At 41.0% G+C, this 21350-nt stretch overlaps 1 protein-coding gene across 4 annotated transcripts in view; it reads left to right on the forward strand.

Moving 5' to 3' along the window:
• DNM1L (dynamin 1 like) overlaps positions 1-21350 on the forward strand; it is a 63618-nt gene that overhangs the window by 12180 nt on the left and 30088 nt on the right. For 2 of the 4 annotated variants that reach the window (XM_084624098.1, XM_084624100.1), the window contains exons 2-7: positions 7376-7523; positions 13931-13969; positions 15226-15272; positions 16794-16865; positions 18299-18385; positions 19676-19838. In XM_084624098.1, coding sequence (XP_084480224.1) covers positions 7376-7523; positions 13931-13969; positions 15226-15272; positions 16794-16865; positions 18299-18385; positions 19676-19838 — 556 coding nt within the window. The remainder of the gene's footprint in view (positions 1-7375; positions 7524-13930; positions 13970-15225; positions 15273-16793; positions 16866-18298; positions 18386-19675; positions 19839-21350) is intronic. The other 2 variants (XM_084624099.1, XM_084624101.1) reach the window with 1 other exon arrangement.

Below are 21350 nucleotides of genomic sequence, written 5' to 3' on the forward strand. Positions count from 1 at the left end.
CTCTGGTGTTTGTAACTCTGAGGTTCTTCTTCAGCTGTTTTTAAGATACAAGATGGCTTGGGTTTTTTTGCTATATTGCAAAGTGGAATTTTATTGTTTTACAAAGGTTGAGCACAACTATTGTAATATGTTTGTACAGTACTACTTATGAGTATGGAAAGGCAGATCCATACCTTCCACTGGAACTTGTTTGAATGGTCAATATCCAACATCACTGTTTCATGACACGACTTGGAAGAATTGCAGTCAGCTGTAGTACTGAGTTGAAACTCCAGCAAAGCAGAAGAGTATACTGGCTCAATTTGTTGTTATAGAATGTATTTATTGATGAAGGATTTGCAGTTGATACCTTTTTGCTGTATCTCACCTTTCTGCCAAAAATCAGAGGGCTGTGTGTGCATATGCACAGGGGATATAGATATGTGCTACCCCTTCTGAAGCCTGCTTGGAGGGCAGTTCTACTGTAAAAAGGAACTATATGAAAACTCATGAGTCCAGCTTCCTATGTTTTTAAGAGTCCACTCTGCTGCCTTTATTAAATATGCTTTACTCTTGTTAGCCCTGTAGAGCCAATGCAACTTAGGCTTGTCTACGCAGCAAAATTGACTGGAATAGCTATTGTGTACTTAGCTATTCTGCAATACCTATTCCATAATAGTTTCCCATGTGCATACTTTATTCCAGAAATATTAATGCACTTCCAAAGTAAAGTAATTATTCTGGAATAACATCCATGTGGGGAGCTGTTCCAGAATAGCTAGTGTGTAGCTACTTACTCTACAGTAGCTACCCCAGTCAATTTCCCTATGTAGACAAGTCCTTAGAAAAAGTGAACTAGATTCTATTCCTCCCTATGCATCAGCTGTGGAATTGCTTACTAAATTCGGAATATGGGGCCAAATAGTTACAACTGTGCAAACTGCTGAAAGATGATGGGTTTTACACAGGTGTTACAGAGAGCATAATCTGGCCAGCTGAACTTTTACTACTGTATTTGTGATTGTATGTAAGAAGGAAAGAATGCAGGTTTGCAAATCCCACATGGAATCTCAAAGCAGGGCTGGTAAGTTAGTTTTAAGAAAATGTTGAGGAGATGATTCTGTCCTATAGTGAAAAGAAAAGGAGTACTTGTGGCACCTTAGAGACTAACCAATTTATTAGAGCATAAGCTTTCGTGAGCTACAGCTCACTTCCTCAGATGCATATCGTGGAAACTGCAGCAGGCTTTATATATACACAGAGAATATGAAACAATACCTATTCCCACCCCACTGTCCTGCTGGTAATAGCTTATCTAAAGTGATCATCAGGTGGGCCATTTCCAGCACAAATCCAGGTTTTCTCACCCTCCACCCCCCCACACAAATTCACTCTCCTGCTATCACCAGCAGTGATAGTGATAGTGATATCACCAGCAGGAGAGTGAATTTGTGTGGGGGGGTGGAGGGTGAGAAAACCTGGATTTGTGCTGGAAATGGCCCACCTGATGATCACTTTAGATAAGCTATTACCAGCAGGACAGTGGGGTGGGAGTAGGTATTGTTTCATATTCTCTGTGTATATATAAAGCCTGCTGCAGTTTCCACGATATGCATCTGAGGAAGTGAGCTGTAGCTCACGAAAGCTTATGCTCTAATAAATTGGTTAGTCTCTAAGGTGCCACAAGTCCTCCTTTTCTTTTTGCGAATACAGACTAACACGGCTGTTACTCTGAAACCTGTCCTATAGTGAAAGCTTTTGCTATTTCCGAGTTCTCATTGCAGTTATCTCATATTGTAGGGAAAACTGATATTGACATCATTGCTTTGCTAAATCAGGGCTATAATGCCTCTGCTTTGCTCTGTGGTCCTACTTTAAGCCTAAGTTATCTCATGCATCAATTCTGTACCTTTTCCCACTACTGCAGTTGTGTGTAACTCTGCAAAAGACGATGCATTTACAAATTATCCTTATTGAGGAGTTGAAATTCCTCAATTGTTGCATTTGACAACTTATCCCTTACTGGAAACACTTTTTAAAATGAGAAACTTTATCTTGGAAGCTACAAAAGGACCTAATGATAAATTTAAAGAGCAACGATCAATTTAAACTGTTTGACAATATCTACAGCTAGTACAAGTTCATTAGTGTTAATGTCTGAAGTGAAATTAGGTGAGGGTGCAGTTCTTGTCTGAAAATGACTGTAAACTGATATTGTAGGGTTTGTTTTTTTATGTATCATTAGTTATTGATTGAGAATGTTTCGGTCTGAGAAAAAAGATGTCTTTCTCAGTCCTGCAAACTCATAATGGAATCTGAGTAAACCTGAGTTTATTCCTCCTTTTGTAGTCTCACTCATAATAAAGATTCTGCAGAAGAAATTCTTCTGAACCACTGCAACCCATCTGTATTGTACAAGTGTGATTTAGGAAAGAATTTGGCCCTATTTGGAATTTATGGTATGGGTACATCTACACAGCAACTGGGAGATGTGATTCCCAGCTCGGATAGATGTTTGTGCACTAGTGCTGCTTGAGCTAATGCATAAAAATAGCAGTATGGCCATAGTGGTGTTGTCAGTTGTTGGCTGCATGTGTTCTCTCTGTGTGCTGCAATGGGTCTGGCCAGATGGCCCATACAGCAGACTTTGATGGAATTGTCCAAGAAGACTACAAACTTGGTTCAGTGGCAAAGGCGCTCCACCAGATTTATTGTTAAGGAAGCACAGTCCTAATGCCCTGGCTCAATGGTTACAGGTACAATAATTAAGGCTACGTTTTTTCACGGATATTTTTAGTAAAAGTCATGGACAGGTCATGGGCAATAATGAAAAAATCACGGACGCCCGTGACCTGTCCTTGACTTTTACTAAACATACCCCTCACAAAATGGGTAGCCTGGGCAAGGGTGATGGGGGCTGGGAGCTCCAGGGTCCCCCTCTGCTGGAGGCTCCAAGTTGTGGGGGACCCCCCTGCCACCCACAGCATCCAGAAGCTCTGGGGTTCCCTCTTGCCGCCAGGTCCCCTCTGCTGTAGATGGGCAGGGAGCAGTGGGTTCCCCTGCCTCCCATGGTGGCCAGGAGCGGTGGCAGCGTGGAGCTGCGGGGGTCCCTCCTGCCACTCTGCAGGTGGCAGGGGATCCTGCAGCTGGTGCTGGTTGAAGTCATGGAGGTCTTTGGAAGTCACGGAATCCATGACTAAATCGCAGCCCTAACAATAATACATGTATGTTTGTTACAATGAACCAGCCCAGTAAGGGATGTGACTTTCCGCTCCTCCCTCAGCCAAAGACACCTCCTCTGTGACTACTCTTTTATACATTGATACAAACAAGTTACATATTGCCCCTCTGATGTGGTTAGTTACCACCCTTTACATTGTATATGTTGGTTCAATCAAAACATCTTTATCCATCACCTTGTAATCTTTAGGAGGGGTCAGTGTGTCCCCATATCATCTTCAGGGAGTGTATTTACACCATAACTTTGTATCGGGGTGTTCTGGCATGATCTTCTGGAATATGTTTTTGCAAGTGTCCAGCGCCTAGCACTTTTTAGGAGTGTTTTTTGCAACACCAGCCGTGTTCTTGCCAAGTTCACGTTCCGGACAGTGAACCTGCAAGCAGGCATGTTTTGTTACAGAGCTCAACTTTTGCTCATAGCCTGACTCTTGCTAACTTTGCATTATATAAGCAGGGCCTTAGGCTTTAAAGGAGGTCTTATGTCTCTGGACTCTCTTTTTCTACTACAAATGCTATGGGTGGCACTTTGGGCTAGCAGCCTGAGTATAAGCCCTTCTGACCCCCAGCTACATACTTTGCGGCTTGTGTGAGCTGTCATCCATGCCAGCTTAGCCACACTGCTACTTGTAGGCACTAATGTGAGCAGAACTTGTATGTTTGTGTGTATATAGGTGTACCCTATATCTTTACCTCAGAGTTAATGTAAATTATCTATGCTCAAGTTAACTCCTCTTGAGTTAACCTGGTTTCAGTGAGAGCATCCATCCTGCAAAATAACACTGGAGCTACACAGAGTGCGGGATGTGAGCTTCTGATGAGTTCTGCTAACTCCAGCTGTGTTCTCTTATCTCCTGGTCAGCCAGCCAACTTGAGGTAAAAACATTATCAGACTCAAGTTACGGATTTTTGTGTGTGGATAGACTTAAGCCAAGAGCTGCCTGTAACTCAATATAGCAGTGAAGACATCAGTTGTGGATGCACGAAGAGAAATAGAATCAAGCCCCATTTTCTAACTGTTGGCTCGGTAGAGTTGCTTGGGTAGAAAGTAGTTAAAATGTACAAATCAGAAGATATGTCCAAAATTCACATAGGGAACAGGTCTGTGGAATGAGTGCCATATTTATGTAGTTATTTTTCAGAGTGGTTCCACATTCCGATTCAGATTATTTAGGTGTGATTATTTTGGACTTTTTTTCATCATAACGTAACTCCAACTGTGGTTTGCAAATCTGACAACAGCATAACTTTTAGTGTGGTTTTTAAGTCTTTCTCAATTTTTGGTAAAATAGCTCTCTCCCAGAGCATGAAGCTCTTATTTTTTTTAATTAAAGTTTAGGCTGTTGAAATTCTGAGTAACGATTGAAGGTTTTGGCCCTGTATACTTGAGAAGGAAATAAATTCTAAGGTAGAAGTTGGATTCATAAATATTCTCTTTAATGCTCTCTTGCTGTCTGTTTTCTTTAGTGGGGCAGGTAGTGATTTGGTTGTCTTGTCCCATCACATCAATAAAAATCTGTTACTACTTTGCACTCTATAATTTAACCCCTTAGCAAGTCACTTTTTAATCCCATTCTCTTATCCTCCTTTCACTGTGTCCATCTCTCACTGTGGCACCTTAATCTGCTTTTGTAAACAATGATATGGTTAGGTTCATGACCTCCATATCAGTTCTTGTCTTTAAACTATTGTTAAAGAAACAGCTTTCTATGCTGAAGATAATGAAGGGTAGCAGCAGTTTATTTTGGGAATAAGACAGTTGTTACCAAATTTTATTTACTATTTTGATTTAAATAGTACCCCCGTGACAGTGTACAAACCCTGCACTGGAAAGGAAGAGGGTAAGCAGCTACTTTGGACCAAGGCAGCCCTGCCCCCCCTCACCTGCAAAGCATGCATGGGCTGGAGGAGGAACTTAAAAGGGGAGCAGATCAGCTCAGTAGCTGGCTGGTGGAGAACTGACCTACATGCTGATCTATTGGGAAGGAGCACTGCAGGAGCTGTTACTGGCTGTACCACCTTTGCCAAACCCACAGAGAAGGGACTTGCAGCTCTCAGAAGATCTGAGACTTTTTGATTTCAGTTATTTCATATTTTTACTTTATCCATTGGGAAAAGAGGGATTTGGTAGGAAGTGATCCAGGGAGGCGAGACAGCAGGCTAGCACTTTGAGACGCAGGACTTAGCTTCTTACTACTGGGCCCTGGATTGGAACCCAGTGGAGAGGGTTCCGTAGAGCTAGTGTGTAGCAGGTAGACTTGTCAATATGCTCAACGATTATTAAATAACTACCATGATGGTGGGTGATAATTTGGGGACTCAATAATTCACTGATTGCCAAAGAGCTTTTTAGCTCCCTGTCCTTTAGTCTTATCTCCTTAACTGCAAACTACAGAGAAATTGAATAGTGTAGTATGGTTGTATTAAAACAAAACAACTCGCAAAACCAAACCCGTCAATCCAGAATTGTAGTGAATTTAGGTGATGTACCCAGGCCTAGTAAATCTTAGATGTTTAACAAGGTATTTCCTCAAACCTCTGTATATATTAGGGGTCGGGAAGGAATTCTCCTCCAGGCAGATTGGAAGAGGCCCTGGAGGTTTTTCGCCTTCCTCTGTCGCATGGGGCACGGGTCACTTGCTGGAGGATTCTCTGCTCCTTGAAGTCTTTAAACCACGATTTGAGGACTTCAGTAGCTCAGACATAGGTGAGAGGTTTTTCACAGGAGTGGATGGGTGAGATTCTGTGGCCTGCGTTGTGCAGGAGGTCGGACTAGATGATCATAATGGTCCCTTCTGACCTTAATATCTATGAATCTATGAATACGATTTTATTGCCGATCTAAGCAGAACTCCTTTGTTACACTTCTACCAACCTCATACACAAGTTCTGCAGAGGGAAATGCCACTCAGATGGAATATAGAATTGTGCAGTCCTAGTGAAAATATTTAACTGCTGTGTTTTGTCAGCTGCTGGTGGTTGATTTTCCTATAGACAAGATGCATCAGGTTTGCAGTCGGTGGAGTTATCTGCCAAAAAGTGTACAAATAGCCTTGCAAAATTCTACTTGGGATACTCATTTTCATGTGTAAAATCCTAGTATATCGATGTAGAAAGGATAAGTACCCAGATCCAAACATCTTTTTTGGTGACACTTGTATGTTTCCATCATGGTGTAGCCAGGAAAATTAACCTTCTACTATACTGTTACTCATTGTAGTGTTACTGTGAGATGTTTAAAATAGTCACCTCAAAAGATACAGAGTTGCTTTATAGAAGTTAAAGTACAATTAAGCAACTTTTCAGTTCTTTCCAAAAGGTTGTTGTGAAGATTAACATTCTTAAAGTGCTGTGAGATCTGTGAATGGAAAGTGCTAAAAAAGTGCAAAATATTTTCTTAAACCCAGTAAGTTTTCCAGGGCCGACTATAGGATTTTTGCCGCCCCAATCAAAAAAATGTTTGGCCGCCCCCACTTTTTTTTTGCCCCTCCCCTCCTTCCCAACCCCTTCCCCAAATCCCTGGCCCCTCCTCCTCCCCCGGGCATGCCACATTCCCCCCCTCATTGCTTCCTGCAGCTCCCCGCAACCCCCCGCCCTCGCTCACCTCTGCTCCGCCTGCTCCCCTGAATGCGCCGCCGCTCCGCTTCTCCCCCCTCCCTCTCAGGTGAGGGAGAGGCAGCGCGTTCAGGGGAGCAGGCGGAGTGGAGGTGAGCGAGGACGGGGGGGGAGTGCAGGAAGTAATGGGGGGCAGAAGAACTGCTCCCCGCCCCAGCTCACCTCCACTCCATCACCGCCGCCACCTCTGAGCACGCCGCCGCTCGGCTTCTCCCCCCTCCCTTCCAGGCTTGCTGCGTGAAAGAGCTGTTTGGCGTGCGGCAAGCCTGGGAGGGAGGGGGGAGAAGCGGAGCAGCAGCGGCGCACTCAGGGGAGTAGTCGGAGGCGAGCTGGGGCGGTGGGGGCTGGAATGCCGCCCCAAGCACCTGCTTGTTCTGCTGGTGCCTAGAGCTGGCCCTGTAAGTTCCTACTTCAAGGTTGGTGAAATAAATGAATACAATCTGTGGAGGCATTTGTTTTCCTTTAAATAAAATATAAAATATTAATATTACAGCATTGCAGTAATGGGTATATAAGAAAGTCATGGATGTGTTTCGATTTTCAGAGCAGTGGAAAGAGTTCAGTGCTGGAAAGTCTTGTGGGGAGGGATCTGCTCCCACGAGGTACTGGAATTGTCACCCGGAGACCCCTTATCCTGCAGCTCGTGCATGTCTCACCAGAGGATCGTCAGAAAACATCTGGAGATGAAAATGGTAAGAGTGATCCAAATGGGATTTTAATCTTCGTGTGTTTATGTAGTTCTCCTTAAAAGGAAACACCTCGGGATATTTCTATCCTTTTTGTGCATTCAAACCAAGTGGGAAAAAATCACTTGAACTTTAAAATGTATTTGCTCATTTTTTCTTATTCCTTTGAGGCTTATTTTATACATATATTGTGTTGAAAAAACAGCCACTGTAATCCCCCTTTATACCCATACAACAGAAGCTGCAAAAACTCTGGCAATTCGGAGAATTGGTTCTTTCAATAGCTTTTCTTCTTTAACAGTTTCATATCTGTAGTCTTACCTCTGTTCTCTCCCTTGTATTCAGTGAGCACCTTTGAGAAGAGAGTATTCCAGTATCTGACCGGTAGTGATTGCATAGAGTGTGCAGAGCATTTTTGCTTATGTTCTCTGTTCCTGATGATAAATAAAACCTCCCCAATAAGTGCATGACTGTGGAGAGGAGTTAAAGAATGTATGTACACTGGAAAAAATAGTGGGCTGGGGAGTACGAAAACAAGCCTTTATTGGTTTAAACCTTAATTGGAACCTCCAGTGGCTTATTGATATCATTTACTAAGCTGTATTGAGAAATTCTAAGCCGTGTGAAAGTAGGATGATTTAGATTATTCTAAATCTCGTCTAGTCTAAAGCGTTAGTCTCTTTTAGCGACTCCTTCTTATCCCTTGGCAGATCAAGAGTGTCACCTCAATTGCCAGTTGGGAGTTGGAACAGTTTCACTTTGCATTAAGTAATACTTTTGGTCTATGTGAGAATGAGACCACTAGAATTAATCAGTCATAGCAAAAAATATTTTCATTTGACAGTGGAACCACATACACTTCTGATAGCGTGATAAACTTAAATATAAATACTAGAATTGTTAGTTTTCCCTGAATTTAAATAAAGCTCCTTTAAAAACCTTTAGTTCAAAACAGATTCCTGAAAATATTAAATCAAGGCTCTAGAAATCTGTTACTTGTTATAACACACAGCACAAGAAACTACTCCACAAGCATGGGTTCTGATATGGATATTAAAATAGAACCACAGAACACATTTGGTTTCTTTAAAGTATCCATAAAATTTAATTTCACGTTATTTGTGTTTTATCTGCACCTAATGTTTTGGTACCCTTTCAACTGCTTTGACCTTGCGCACTGTAGAATGAGATACATGATAATTACTAGTTTGTTTGTCGTAGTCTGCAAGTGTAAGGGTAGAAAAGATGGTTTTTTAGACTAGGACAGATTATTAGGAGTTTGTAGGCATCTCTTTTGTTCTCAACTCTGTTACAAATTTCCTGTGACCTTGGGGTTCAGTCTTTTCAACTATAAAATGGGGATAATGGCACCTACTGCACAGAGATGGTAAGTTAAATAAATATTTATAAAGCCCATTGAGATCTTTGAATGAAAGCCACTACATATGTGCAAAGTGTTATATCTACATTTTTAATTTTCAGAGTAAGGTAGGCTCATCTGATCGGAATGGACAGAGCTTTATGGCTTCTATCAACAAAGTTAAAATTTCTTTATTGAGGTGCAAATAAACTGCACGGATGCTCCAAGAAGCTGGGACAAACTAAAGCAAAATACACAGACGCTTTTCAATAGATACCTTTCTTTATGTGTAGGGCCCTGCCAAATACATGGTCCGTTTTGGTCAATTTCAAGGTCATCGGATTTTAAAAATAGTAAATTTCATGATTTCAGATATTTAAATCTGAAATTTCACAGTGTTGTAATTGTAGGGATCCTGACTCGAAAAGGAGTTGTTGGGGGGGTCGTTGTACTGCTACCCTTACTTATGTGCTGCTGCTGACAGCGGTACTCCCTTCAGAGCTAGGCAGCTGGAGAGCGGTGGCTGCTGGCCAGGAACCCAGCTCTGAAGGCAGAGCTGCCACCGCCAACAGCAGTGCAGAAGTATGGATGGCATGGTATGGTTTTGCCACTCTCACTTCTGCGCTGCTGCCTTCAGAGCTGGGTCCTCAGTCAGCAGCTGTCCCTCTCTGGCCGCCCAGCTCTGAAGGCAGCAGCACAGAAGTAAGGGTGGCATGGTATGGTATTGCTGGCAGGGCACTGCCTTCAGAGTTGGGTACCCAGCCAACAGCTGCTGCTCTCTGGCCATCCAGCTCTGAATGCAGCAAAGAAGTAAGGGTGGCAATACCGTGACCCCCCTGCTTCTCCAATAACCTTGCAACCCCCCTGCAACTCCTTTTTAGGTGAGAACCCCCAGTTTGAGAAATGCTGGTCTCCCCCATGAAATTTGGTCTTTTGTGTGCTTTTACTCTATACTACACAGATTTCATGGGGGGGAGACCGGGTTTCACGGTCTGTGACACATTTTTCATGGGCGTGAATTTGATAGGGCCCTATTTGTGTGTTAGATATAAGTATACAAGCAACTGTCTGTATATAAACCTATATGTAGCTAATTATGATGATCAGATGTGTCTCTTTCATTCCAGCCTCAAGGACTAAAATGACATGAAATAAAGAATAACCATATGAACTTTGTCCTTCCATAGTAGCTGATGTGACGCATAGTTGTCCTATGATAATTTTAGGGATTTAGAGAATTTTCTTGTTTGGAAAAAATAACTCATTTTACTTTCTTTTGAATATTAACAAAATTATATGCTGCTGAGTTCGGCTGCAGTATTACTGACTGTTTCTTAAATGAATCAGCATGGTCTGTCTCTCATACAATGTTAAAGCTGCATGCTGTCAGAGGGTCTGTTTTGCTGATATTATAAAGCAAACACTGTTAAGGAGATGAAGTCCAGAATTTGACCTACATTTAAAAAACAAAAACAAAACACTTTGGCAGGTAAATACCCTCTGCAATTTGAATTTTATGTGTAATTTTGTCACCAAACCGAGAGTATTAATATGAAGCTGAATGACAACACAGGACAAATACCAGTGGGAGAGAGGAGTGCTTAATCTATTGGACCTCTAGTACTGTTCCCTAACAAATGCTATTCTCAGAATTAAATATGTTCCTGCTGACATCATTGTGCTAGTGCATATGCAGAATTATAAAAACCATTTTAGCTTTGAAATGTAGTGTGAAAGTTTTGCCAGATGAACTAGGACTACTTGGTAGTTCATTATTAAGATTCCAAAAATAGTGCAAATAATGGATTATTTTCAAAATAATTAGAATTATATTCCACTTGCTAATAAGATGAAAGTATATGTTTCTAAAACTGCTGTACAGTAGTTGCATATGGTGGCCATACAATACAGTTTGTAAATAAATCTAAGGACAGTTGCATATCTGAACTCTACACCTCTAACTCTGAAGTGCATTTCATGGAACTAACCCTGTGGCACTTGACTGTAGTTGATTAAGTTGGCTACTAGTTAGAGTGCCAGGTAATGTCACAGGCTAGCTACCAATTTTACTAAAGTTGTTAAAGGCAAGTTACTAGGAGACTTGAGAAATCTTATAATTTTTTTAAGTCCGGCCCATAATATCACAGTCACCAGACAGGGCACTGGATAGCAACATATGACGTTTTTGCAAGAATGCTGGATAATCAGGAATGCTAGACATTTATTGTATAATAAAGAAGAAGAGTTTCATATTATCCGCAATGTTATAGCTGCTCTGGTTATTCCAGTTTAGTAAACTTGGTTTCTGTTTCAGAACTCTTGTGAATATCTGTTCTCTCAAGCATATTTTAGCATCTGGTCATTAAATAAATTGACATATTTGCTTTTACTTCTGTTTTTAAAAAAATACACTAAACTTGCAAAATCTCCAATAAAAATCAGTTGCTTGGGCAAAAAATATTATGATGCACCCCTAATTAGAATGAATTAGAATTTGGAAAACAAACTTAATATTTGCCCGTCCTAAGTGAGGGGAGATTTTTCTGCTAGTTGAATCTTATACAAGAAGTCCTCCGTTTCTGCACCAGTGCACTGTACTATTCTGAACATACTGTTAATGAACTCTTCATGCTCATAAACGTACGAACACATAAAGGTTCCTTGTGCTTTCATTTGAATGCCTCCTTGTATTGTGCTGATCTTGACTTAACATTTTAACACCAGCTTTAGCTTGTCTATAAATCATATACATCTTGGTTCCAAAAGTGAGGCTTTGTACATGATGTTTTTATAAACAGAAATTTATCTTCAGCATGGGTATATTCACCCAGAAAATTCCTCCCTTGTTTTTTAGTTTAAAGACTTCAGAATTGTCACCTATTGTACTTGATTTCAGATCTTAATATTGTTGTGCAGAATAATTGTTTTTCAAAAACAGTTGAAGGTAAATACATTGATATAACGACTGTGCAGGCAGTTGGAAATAACCTCTACTTTCCAGTTATTCTAATTTCATCATGATATCCTTTGACAAGAGTCAGTGTGATTTACCTGAGGAATGAGCCCATATAATTTTTCTCTGGAAGAAGCCTACCTCCTGTGTTTGAGTTTGATCCTCAGCACTCTGGTAGGGAGGATAAGTCTAAGGACCATGTAACTGACAGTGTTTCTGATTTTCTTTTGTGCCAGACCAAAGAGCAACCATTTTTTGAGTCACTTTTGAGCCTTCCCTGACGTGATAAAATCATACCGCTTCACTGAAATGAAGGGATAGTAAATACGATTGCTATTCAGTAGAACAGAATTTGAAACTTCCGAAGAGCTTCTAACCCAAAATACTGAAAATATATTAACACAAAGGGAATAGTCTACTCCATTAGAAGTGAGGGATTAAGCACTGCATTTTCACATCACCATATCTGACAGAGAGAGAGAGAGTCTCTGTAACTCTCATTTACACTGAGGTCTGAGAGAGATACCCTCATAATAGTTCTGTTTGTTGATAACCATATGACTGTTTGTGGCAATAGCACACTCCATTGTTTCCTATTGAATTATAGGACAAAGAAAGCAATTGAGAGAGCTCTGTGAAATTTCTGCCCCCCCTTAATTATTAAATTGGCCTTGCAGCTAAGAATCATTTTTATAATTAAACTTCATCCATTTTGTGGGAGGATGGGATGGGGGAGAGGACGTATGACAGATCAGTTTAGTAACCTTTACTGTTTGAGTATCTGAGATGGGAAGTTAAATGTTGCAGTCTTACTGAACAGTTAATATGGAGCCAGAAGATAGGAGCTGGAGTCTGAATCTAGAATCTGAAGTTTACTTAAGCAACATTATTTTATCAGCTTTTCACATGAGTACCTCCAAACACAGGATCTTGTGATATCTGAAGCAAGTGCTGTTTATATCTCAGTAGCAGGCAGAAGCCCCAGTCAGGTTTTGGGGCCCCCTGATGTGCTTGGTGTTGTACAAGCACAAAGGAAGACAGTTGCTGCTGCAAAGAGCTTACCATCTTAAAAGACAAAGGGTGGAGCAACTGGCACATCATCATCAGAGTGGGACTGGGCATGTCTCTCTTCAGTTTCACTTCTTTATTTTTATTTGTTATAGGGTGGAATGAAGGGATGAGTAAACAGGAACAATAATGTCTAGATTTCAGATTGTAAGAAGTGGTCTACTGGTGTTTAGGGACTGTAAAGTACTGAAGAAGGAGAGCAGGGAGATGAGCTGGATCTCTTCATGCACCAGTGGTGCTGCTCCTGACCGTTTTGGGAAGTCCTTGCTGTCCCTCTTTCAACCTAGAAGATCTTGGGGTTCTGATGGTAGCCTTTTATGACCCTAGTGGGCTTCCTCTGCTCCCAGTAGAGCTTGGCATGAGGAAGTAGCCTTCTTAGTGTAAAGGGAGATGTAGGGTGAATAAAGTTTTGTTTTTGAAATCTACATTTTTAAAGTCTAAATTACCTGGCAGTCTCTTCTTAAATAGTCTCAGATTTCTGGCCATTGTATCCTGCTTATTTTAATTTTCATGAGTTTCTCATTGATGTGCAGGAAGTTGTCATGCATAACTATGATTTATGCAGAAAAAAGTTAATAATCTCTCTACAGCCCATTAGCCATCTCCAGCAATACTTCAAAAAAATGCACCGATATTAAAACCTTGTTTTCAAATAGGTTTTATAGCTTATCCGGGGTGAGAAATGCCCTTCATCCAGGGAAGTTCTAGATTGCTCTGTTGAACCAAAAGGGCATTGTTCTGTGTGTTTGAAATCAAAGTACTTCAAAATAATAATTCTGAGGTGAACAGCTATAATAAAGACATGACATTACAATATATTTGGTTAATGTGTATCATTTAGTGATCAAGATCTGTTTACGGTGTATTGTGATAATGCATTAAGCATTTTCATTAATTATTGAATAGCATGCATGTCTGCATGCATGCTTTTATAATCCCTCTAAGCCTGGTACAGAAAGGTAAAGAGAATGCTATGTAAGACTTAATGGCAAATACTAAACTTTATTCAATGCTGTTTCTGTTTAACTGCAGACCCTGCTACATGGAAAAATCCAAGACACCTTACTAAAGGTTTCTTTTAGCCACTTGCTTGTTGTCCCTACACATTATCTGCATGTTTATGTATTCTAACTACCTGCATTTCATGCCACTTCATTGCTGACTGCACTTTTACTTTGACACACTGGCTACTATATTGACTGATGGTTATTTTGGTCTGTCTTGTGGCTTTTTTTTTCAATTTCAGTATTTCTGTCTTTGCCTGCATTAGCATCTAAGGGATGAATTTAACTTTTCTTTTGTGATGTGTTGCTTTATCATATAACTTTCATAATTTTTTAATTTACAAAATGTGTTTTTAATATGTATTGGCGAGTGTCTTTTGGGACTCCTACCAGAATGAAATAGTTTGAATGGTACTTACTTTTAGATAAGCAGTATTTGGATGAGCAAATAGTAAGCAGAGTTCTTGTTGGTTCCTTTCTAGAACTGATTTCTGTATAGAGAAACTGGGAATTTGAAATGCCACATGACTTAAAAAATGGAGGTCTAGTTGAAGGAATAGAGGTGTCTACAGATATGACTAAAACTTACTTTTTTTTAGTAGGAGCTTGTCATCAGGTACACTCAATAACAGAAATGGCCACTTCTATATCTCCTTTTCTGTTTTGGGGCCTGATCCTAAGAAGCACAGAGTATTGTCAGCCAACATGGAAGACTTTGTGACTAAGGATGCTTGGCTGCTGGCAGAATTGGGCTTTATAAGACTTATGCCCCAAAGTTTCATTGTTAAACAGTACATAAGTGTTCTGTTTGGTTTTTTTGCTTGAGCAGATTTTTCAGCTGTAATCTGATCTCGCCTCTAATGAAAAGACCACTTTTCAAAACCTACTCTGTGTGCACTGTATGTATACTTAATTGTGTATATAAAAGGATGTTGCGAAAACTGTTTTTTTTTTTTTTTTTTGGTCACAAACTGATCTTTAAGTAGGCAAGGCATTTCTGGGGACTGCTAGGATAGGGAAATGAGTCATTCTTTTAATCAAATCCATTATTCAGAGACTGGAAATTAGGCAATGGATCTACAAATTAAAATTTGGAATGAGATGCAGAGAGTTAAATATATGTATTTAGAGCCATTTAATTTCTTACAGTAGGAAGTAGATTAACTTTTGCGTTTCTGCTGCTACTTTAAAAGAAAATGTATCTTGGTTTTCAACAAACTGTGCAAGTGAAAAAGACACCAGGATACTTAGGCTCTTAGTAGGGTGTCCTTGAAAATGAAACTTTTTTTCCCTCTCTAACTCAAGTAATGGTTTTGTTTTCAGGAATTGATGCTGAAGAATGGGGTAAATTTCTTCACACCAAAAATAAGGTATGTTTATTGTGGAGTAACAGTAGCTCATTCGTAGTTAAAGTGAGCTAGCTTTCCATTATAAGCCTGAAGTTCAGTCCCAACCCTTTCTTCTCCACCAATTTCCCCTAAAAGGGATGAACTCCACATGCTACATTTCATGCTAAGGTAGAAATTTTTTCTTGGGAAGTTTGTGGGGTTTTTAAGTTCAGAAAAGGAAGTTTAAAGTTATGGTGTCTCTGGGTTTTTTCTCTTCTACAGTGCTTGTCCTCACTGTATTGGCTTGTATTGCCTGAATGGCTAGGCTTTAAAAGTTCCAAATTTGTATGTATTGTTGGCTTTTCTTTTAGTGTTTTTTGGGGAAGCATTGAGTGGAAATGGCAAAGATAAGTACATATACCATCACAAATTGTTTTTATTACTCCACGTTAAGATAGTCAGGGAAGGAGTTAACTAGAGACTTATGTGAGCAGAGATACAAGAGGAAAGTAGTGGAAGACTGTAGGAGGGGGATTGAAAGGAATAGAAAGAGCTTCCTCAGCCCTGTGGTGAACACTGAAGGACTGTAATGCTTAAGAGTCTTTCTATGTAAAGGACAGTTTGTCTCTCTTGGTTGAAGCAAGCCATCCTTGATTTGATGACTTGCTTGTTCATTTTGATTTTGATTTTTTTGGACTGGGTTGAAGAGGGCCCCAGCTCTGACTCCCTGTACTTTGGGTCAGGGAGAAGAAATTTGTTGTGAAGAGGTGTGGCAGAATGCAGTTTTTTGTGTCATTGTGTTTTTGCCCCCTCTTTGTGTATTGCTTGAAGCTATGGCTTAGGCCCCTCATGTAGAGGTGTTTTTTCACATAGAATGCTGCTTAGAAAATAATTTCATAAGTGTTTAACTATTAGTTGATTTGCTGTTGACTCCAAACTGTTTCTACAACTTCTGGCAAAGCCAGAGATGGAGAAAGATGGAGAATGATGGGGGATACATACAGAGATGGGGAACCAGGAAGGACGGAAGACTGGATGACATAGTTCTGTGCTGCCTAGTTTTGGACTGGGGGGTGTTCTGTTTAAGGAAGAAAGAGTGGCTGCAGAGTATGGAGGCAGACCAGGGAAGATTTGCAGGGTATGGTGAAGGGGACTGGAGAGGGGGACGAACAGGGTACCTGGGAGATGCACTAACATCATGTCGCCCTCTGTATCCTATTCACATTAAAAATTCAAAGACAGAATTTTATTAGATATAAAACTAATATAGTTTAAACACTTTATTGTGGATAAATCTTTCCCCTTGATGAGATCTTGGTATCCAGTAGTAACTCCTGCTGCCCATTGTAGCCAAAGGTGAATGTTATTACTCAATAATCAGTTAGTTTCCAGCTATTAATGTTCACTCTGATAGCATTGTAAAATAGTGCAGAAGATTATTCTTGCTTTTTATGTGCATACTTACAGTATTTATCACTTTGTTGGCAAGAAGAACATTTTGGTGATATATACAGTAAGTACATTGCTGTCTGACTTTCAATTACTTTTGCTTCTGTATTTCAGCTCTATACAGACTTTGAGGAAATTCGACAAGAAATAGAAAATGAAACGGAGAGGATTTCAGGAAATAATAAGGTTGGTACAAGATGAACTAAACTCTAGTTCACAGAATATCATAGTTTCTGAAATTCCTTACTGTCATGGGGTCCTCACTGTTGGTGGCACCATTTCCTGGCTCTTCTGGGGATTAGCTCTCTTCAAGGTCTGACGCCTCTCTTTGTGGGGTCTCAGCCTGTTGTCTTCTCTCTCGCTGTGCTGCCCCTCTCTCACTCCAGGGACTTCAGCTTCCTCTTTGTGACTCAGCCCTCCTGCCAGGTCACTGTTGTTTGCCTTTCTGGGGTATAGAGTCACAGTGGACCAGCTGTCCAGGCAATGCTACTCCATCAGTGTCTGGTAAGGGAACCTGGGCCCTCTCACAACTTTGGATTCCAGCCCAGGGACTCTACAACATGCAGTCAACTTCTGCTCAGTCCCTTCTCTCCCTGGGCTGCTTCCTACTCATCTCCAACAGGCTTTCTTCTCTGCCAGTCTCTCTGCTACATACACCCTTCTCTCAGGGCCAGGACCACAGGATCCTACTATTTCCTTAGATTCCCTCCTTTCCTCTCTAAAGCAGTGGGCTCCAAACTGGGGGTGCACTGTTTTTTTTCTTCGGCAGCAGCTCTGCATGTCCATGGCTGGTGTTCCCATCCGGCGGTGCGCCTGCAGCAGGTCTTCCAGTCCTGTTCCGTCGGTGGCATGTCTATGGCAGGTCTTCCGGTCTTCGTCCTGGGGGTGCACGAGCCAAAAAGTTTGGAGACTACTGCTCTAAAGCACAGAGGGTCGCTGCAGCCATTTTCTGCTTAGCTGAATGCCGTCTTCCAATCAGGGATTGCTTTGCCAGCCTAAACCTCTCGTGTAGTCACTAATGGGCCCTTTCTCAGCTTCCATGGCCCTTTTGGGGCTGATGTGGGGCAAACACCCTATCCAACTTGCAGAAAATCTGGGGGCTAAATGTTGGGAAGGCCTCATACAATTCCAGTGTACAGTAAATAATGTAATGGAACCACTAGCACATGTAGTTCACGTAATTCTGAGGTGACACCAGCACTGCTATGAAACGATTGTGCTGGCAGAATTCTGGGTATCAGACTTCGCTTCGAAGCTTGTTTTTGTAGTAGTTCCACAAGAAGTAGCCTCCACCTCCCTAGGTTGAGCCCATATGGTGTTTATATATACAGCGTGGTGTGTATGTATGACACTTCGTTTAGCTTGTAAAATCAGCAGCCATGTTTATGTGCATATGTGCAGTTTCTGAAACTTAGTTTTATCCATCAAGTAGGAGAAGGCAGGATTACACACACACAGAAATTGGTTGGTAAACTGATTACTTTATTTCTGGACAAATTCTCGTGTAGAGGTCTCTGGTTCAGGAGTTGAATTTTAATAAAGAATTGGCTTTCTGAGGGGTAAGTCTAGGTAAAAAAATCTTCTAACTCTAATTCTTGGTGATATTAATGTATTTCTAGGGGATCAGTCCTGAACCTATTCACCTTAAAATTTTTTCACCGAATGTTGTCAATCTGACTCTTGTGGATTTGCCAGGAATGACAAAGGTAAGTGACTGAATTTTACCTTTTGATTTGCTGCAGGTAGGTTATTTCTGAGAGGGGCAAAATAACGTTTGTTTTGACCATTTTGTACCGTTTGATAAATCATCTAAGGTTCCCTTTAAAAACAGAAAATGTTGTTGTTCCTCAAGTTGACCAGCAATTCTGTATGGCTTTGAAATGAAGTGTCCCCACCTTGTGATTAGAATTTGGATTTTTGGTAGTGCTGTACACTGATGAGGGGAGAGGGGTTTCTTATAAAGGTTATGTCAACATTGCAGAAAACAAAAGACAGCCGCGAGTCTCAGAGCCCGGGTCTGCACGCTTGGGCTTGCACTACGGCTCTAAAGATAACCATGTAGACATTCTGATTGGGTTGGAGATTGGGCTCTGAAGGCTGGGAAGGGAGTTGGGCTTTAGAGGCCAAGCCAGAATGTCTACATGGCTATTTTTAATAGTGTAGTACAAGCTCCGTGAGCTCATGTGTGTAGATCTGGGCTCTGAGATGTGCTGCTGTGGGACTTTTTTTTTCTTTTACAGAGTAGATGTACACTAAGAGGCTTACATGACGAGGAGTCCTTGTGGCACCTTAGAGACTTCAAATTTATTTGGGCATAAACTTTCGTGGGCTAGAACCCACTTCATCAAATGCATGGAGTGGAAAATACAGGAGCAGGTATAAGAGGCTTGGAAATGTTGTGGAGGTAGCATGCTTGGCTAATAGGAGAGGTGGCACTTTAGTGTCACCAGTAACGCCTGTAGCTAATTTGGTAAATATTGACCAGAATCAAAATGACACCTCCCCCTCTTACAGAAGTGGCAATGCTTGAAGAATTGCGTAAAGCAAGGAAACAGTGGAGGAAACCCTCTGAGCTCTGAAGGACACTCAGGGTGCCCTGAAAGGGAGGAAATATTCAGGTCCCACATGAAAGTTTTTATTGAACAGTGACTTTTTCTAGAGGAAGGGGCTATTTTCTGGCTCCCCAATGGCAGTTAAATGCCTAACTTCCCTAGACTTGCAGTGCAAGTTAGGGGCAGAACTGCCATTTGTTCTTTTGAAAATCTCTTCAAAATTAACACGGTAAGTTGGAGTATTTAGTTTGGTTCTCATTGTGCACTGTTTTCATGTTTTTATACCTTTCTTATAGTATCTTCATTAACCTGGTTTCAAACTTGATTTTTAGTCCAGAGAAATTTCATTTTATATTGTTGTGTATTTTAATAGAGAGAAGTGTGTGATTTGGATTTGCATGATTCACTCCCCCCTTTAGTTCTGTATTGTTTGTTTCCCTTCAGGTACCTGTGGGTGATCAGCCTAAGGACATTGAACTTCAAATCAGAGAACTAATCCTTCGATTCATTAGTAACCCAAATTCAATTATTCTGGCAGTCACAGCTGCCAACACAGACATGGCTACATCAGAGGCACTTAAAATTGCACGGGAGGTAGATCCAGATGGTAAGCAGCAAGACATACTGGCGTCTGCATTTTAGTATTTCTCTTAAAATGGATTTTCCTAGGAAAAAATAAGAATCAAATTAAAGTTTTGGAGAAAATGGTACTTGTTTTTCATACTAGTGGATTTTCTCTGGAAACAGTTGTATTTTAACAAATAACATTTTCCAGTTGTAGCTTGTGCGATTCGGAAGCTGTTAACAATGCTAAGATGAATTAGTGTCTAATTAAGGGCCTGCTGGCTGCCAGGCAAGGCCAGTGCAGATCCTGTTACTCTTCTAATATGGTCCTGTAATCCACTGCTGTTTCCAAAGCAATATAATTGCATTGAAGAAGGCTGCTTTCACGAGAGTTGTTATTGAGTATGGCCTGCTTACGTGATTACACATTTTATTCCTCCAAAATTGTGTCTTGTAGCAAGGAAAATGCATACTTCTATCGTTAGTAATTGGCTGTTGCATGTGGTTCTGTTCTAGTCTCAAAAGGGGAGAAAATGCATTTGGAAGCATTTGGAGTTCAGATATTGCCCACTTCAGTGCCCTGTATTTGTCTGGCAAGTCTGCTGATTTGAAGTTCTTCTGAGCAGTGGATATATACTAATTTTATATTTATGCAGTGACTGATCCAAATGAGTCCTAAAGCACTCTACATACTTGCTGACTGTATTTATGTGAGAATCATTTTCACAACTGCTGAAATAGCTAAAAGTATTTTATTTATTTGAAACTACAGAAGAAATATTTAGACAGTGAATGTAGTTACTCAAGTTAAAATTATCCCAAGACACCGGGATTAACGCCCTGTCACACAGTTGTCTTACCTGCCTTGGTTTCCCCTCTTCTTCAGGGCCCAACTCAAAGTCCCCAAACAGAGTTGAAGTTCAAAACAAAATTCTTCTCCCCTCTCCCTTCCCTGTTCTGGGGTTTCGTTTATTATTAAACAAAATATATTCAGTGCTTCATCCTTCTAATGTGGCTTCCCAAGTATTTTTCTCCTTGGTGCATGGGATTTTTTCCTCTCCATTGTGTCAGGCACAGGATCGCAGTCTCTGCTTGGGCTTCTTCAGGCAAAGCCTCTCAAGGTATGTCTACACTGTGATTAAAAACCCCCATCTGGCCTGTGGCAGCTGAGTTTGGTTTGTGGGGGTTGGGCTAAAGGGCTGCTTAATTGAGGTGTAGACATTTGGGCTCTAGGACCCTGTGAGTTGGGAAGGTCCCAGAGCTTGTGTTGCAGCCCAAGCCTGAACGTCTACATTGCAGTAAAACAGCCCCTTAGCCTGAGCCCTGTGAGCCTAAGTCAGCTGACATGGGCCAGATGCAAATGTCTAATTGTACTGTAGATGTCCCCTAAGGGGCTCCATTTCCAGGCTCCACCTTCTTAACCCCTCTGGAGAACCTCCTTCTAGGTCTTTCCTCGAACCAGGGCTGACTGACGGGGCAACAGATTCTGCTTTTTATTTATTGCCTTGTTCATATGATCAGGCATATAACCCTAGGACTACTTTCCATAATTCCC

Source organism: Lepidochelys olivacea, assembly GCF_965140295.1.
Source record: "Lepidochelys olivacea isolate rLepOli2 genome assembly, chromosome: 1".
Classification (NCBI taxonomy): Eukaryota; Metazoa; Chordata; order Testudines; family Cheloniidae; genus Lepidochelys; species Lepidochelys olivacea.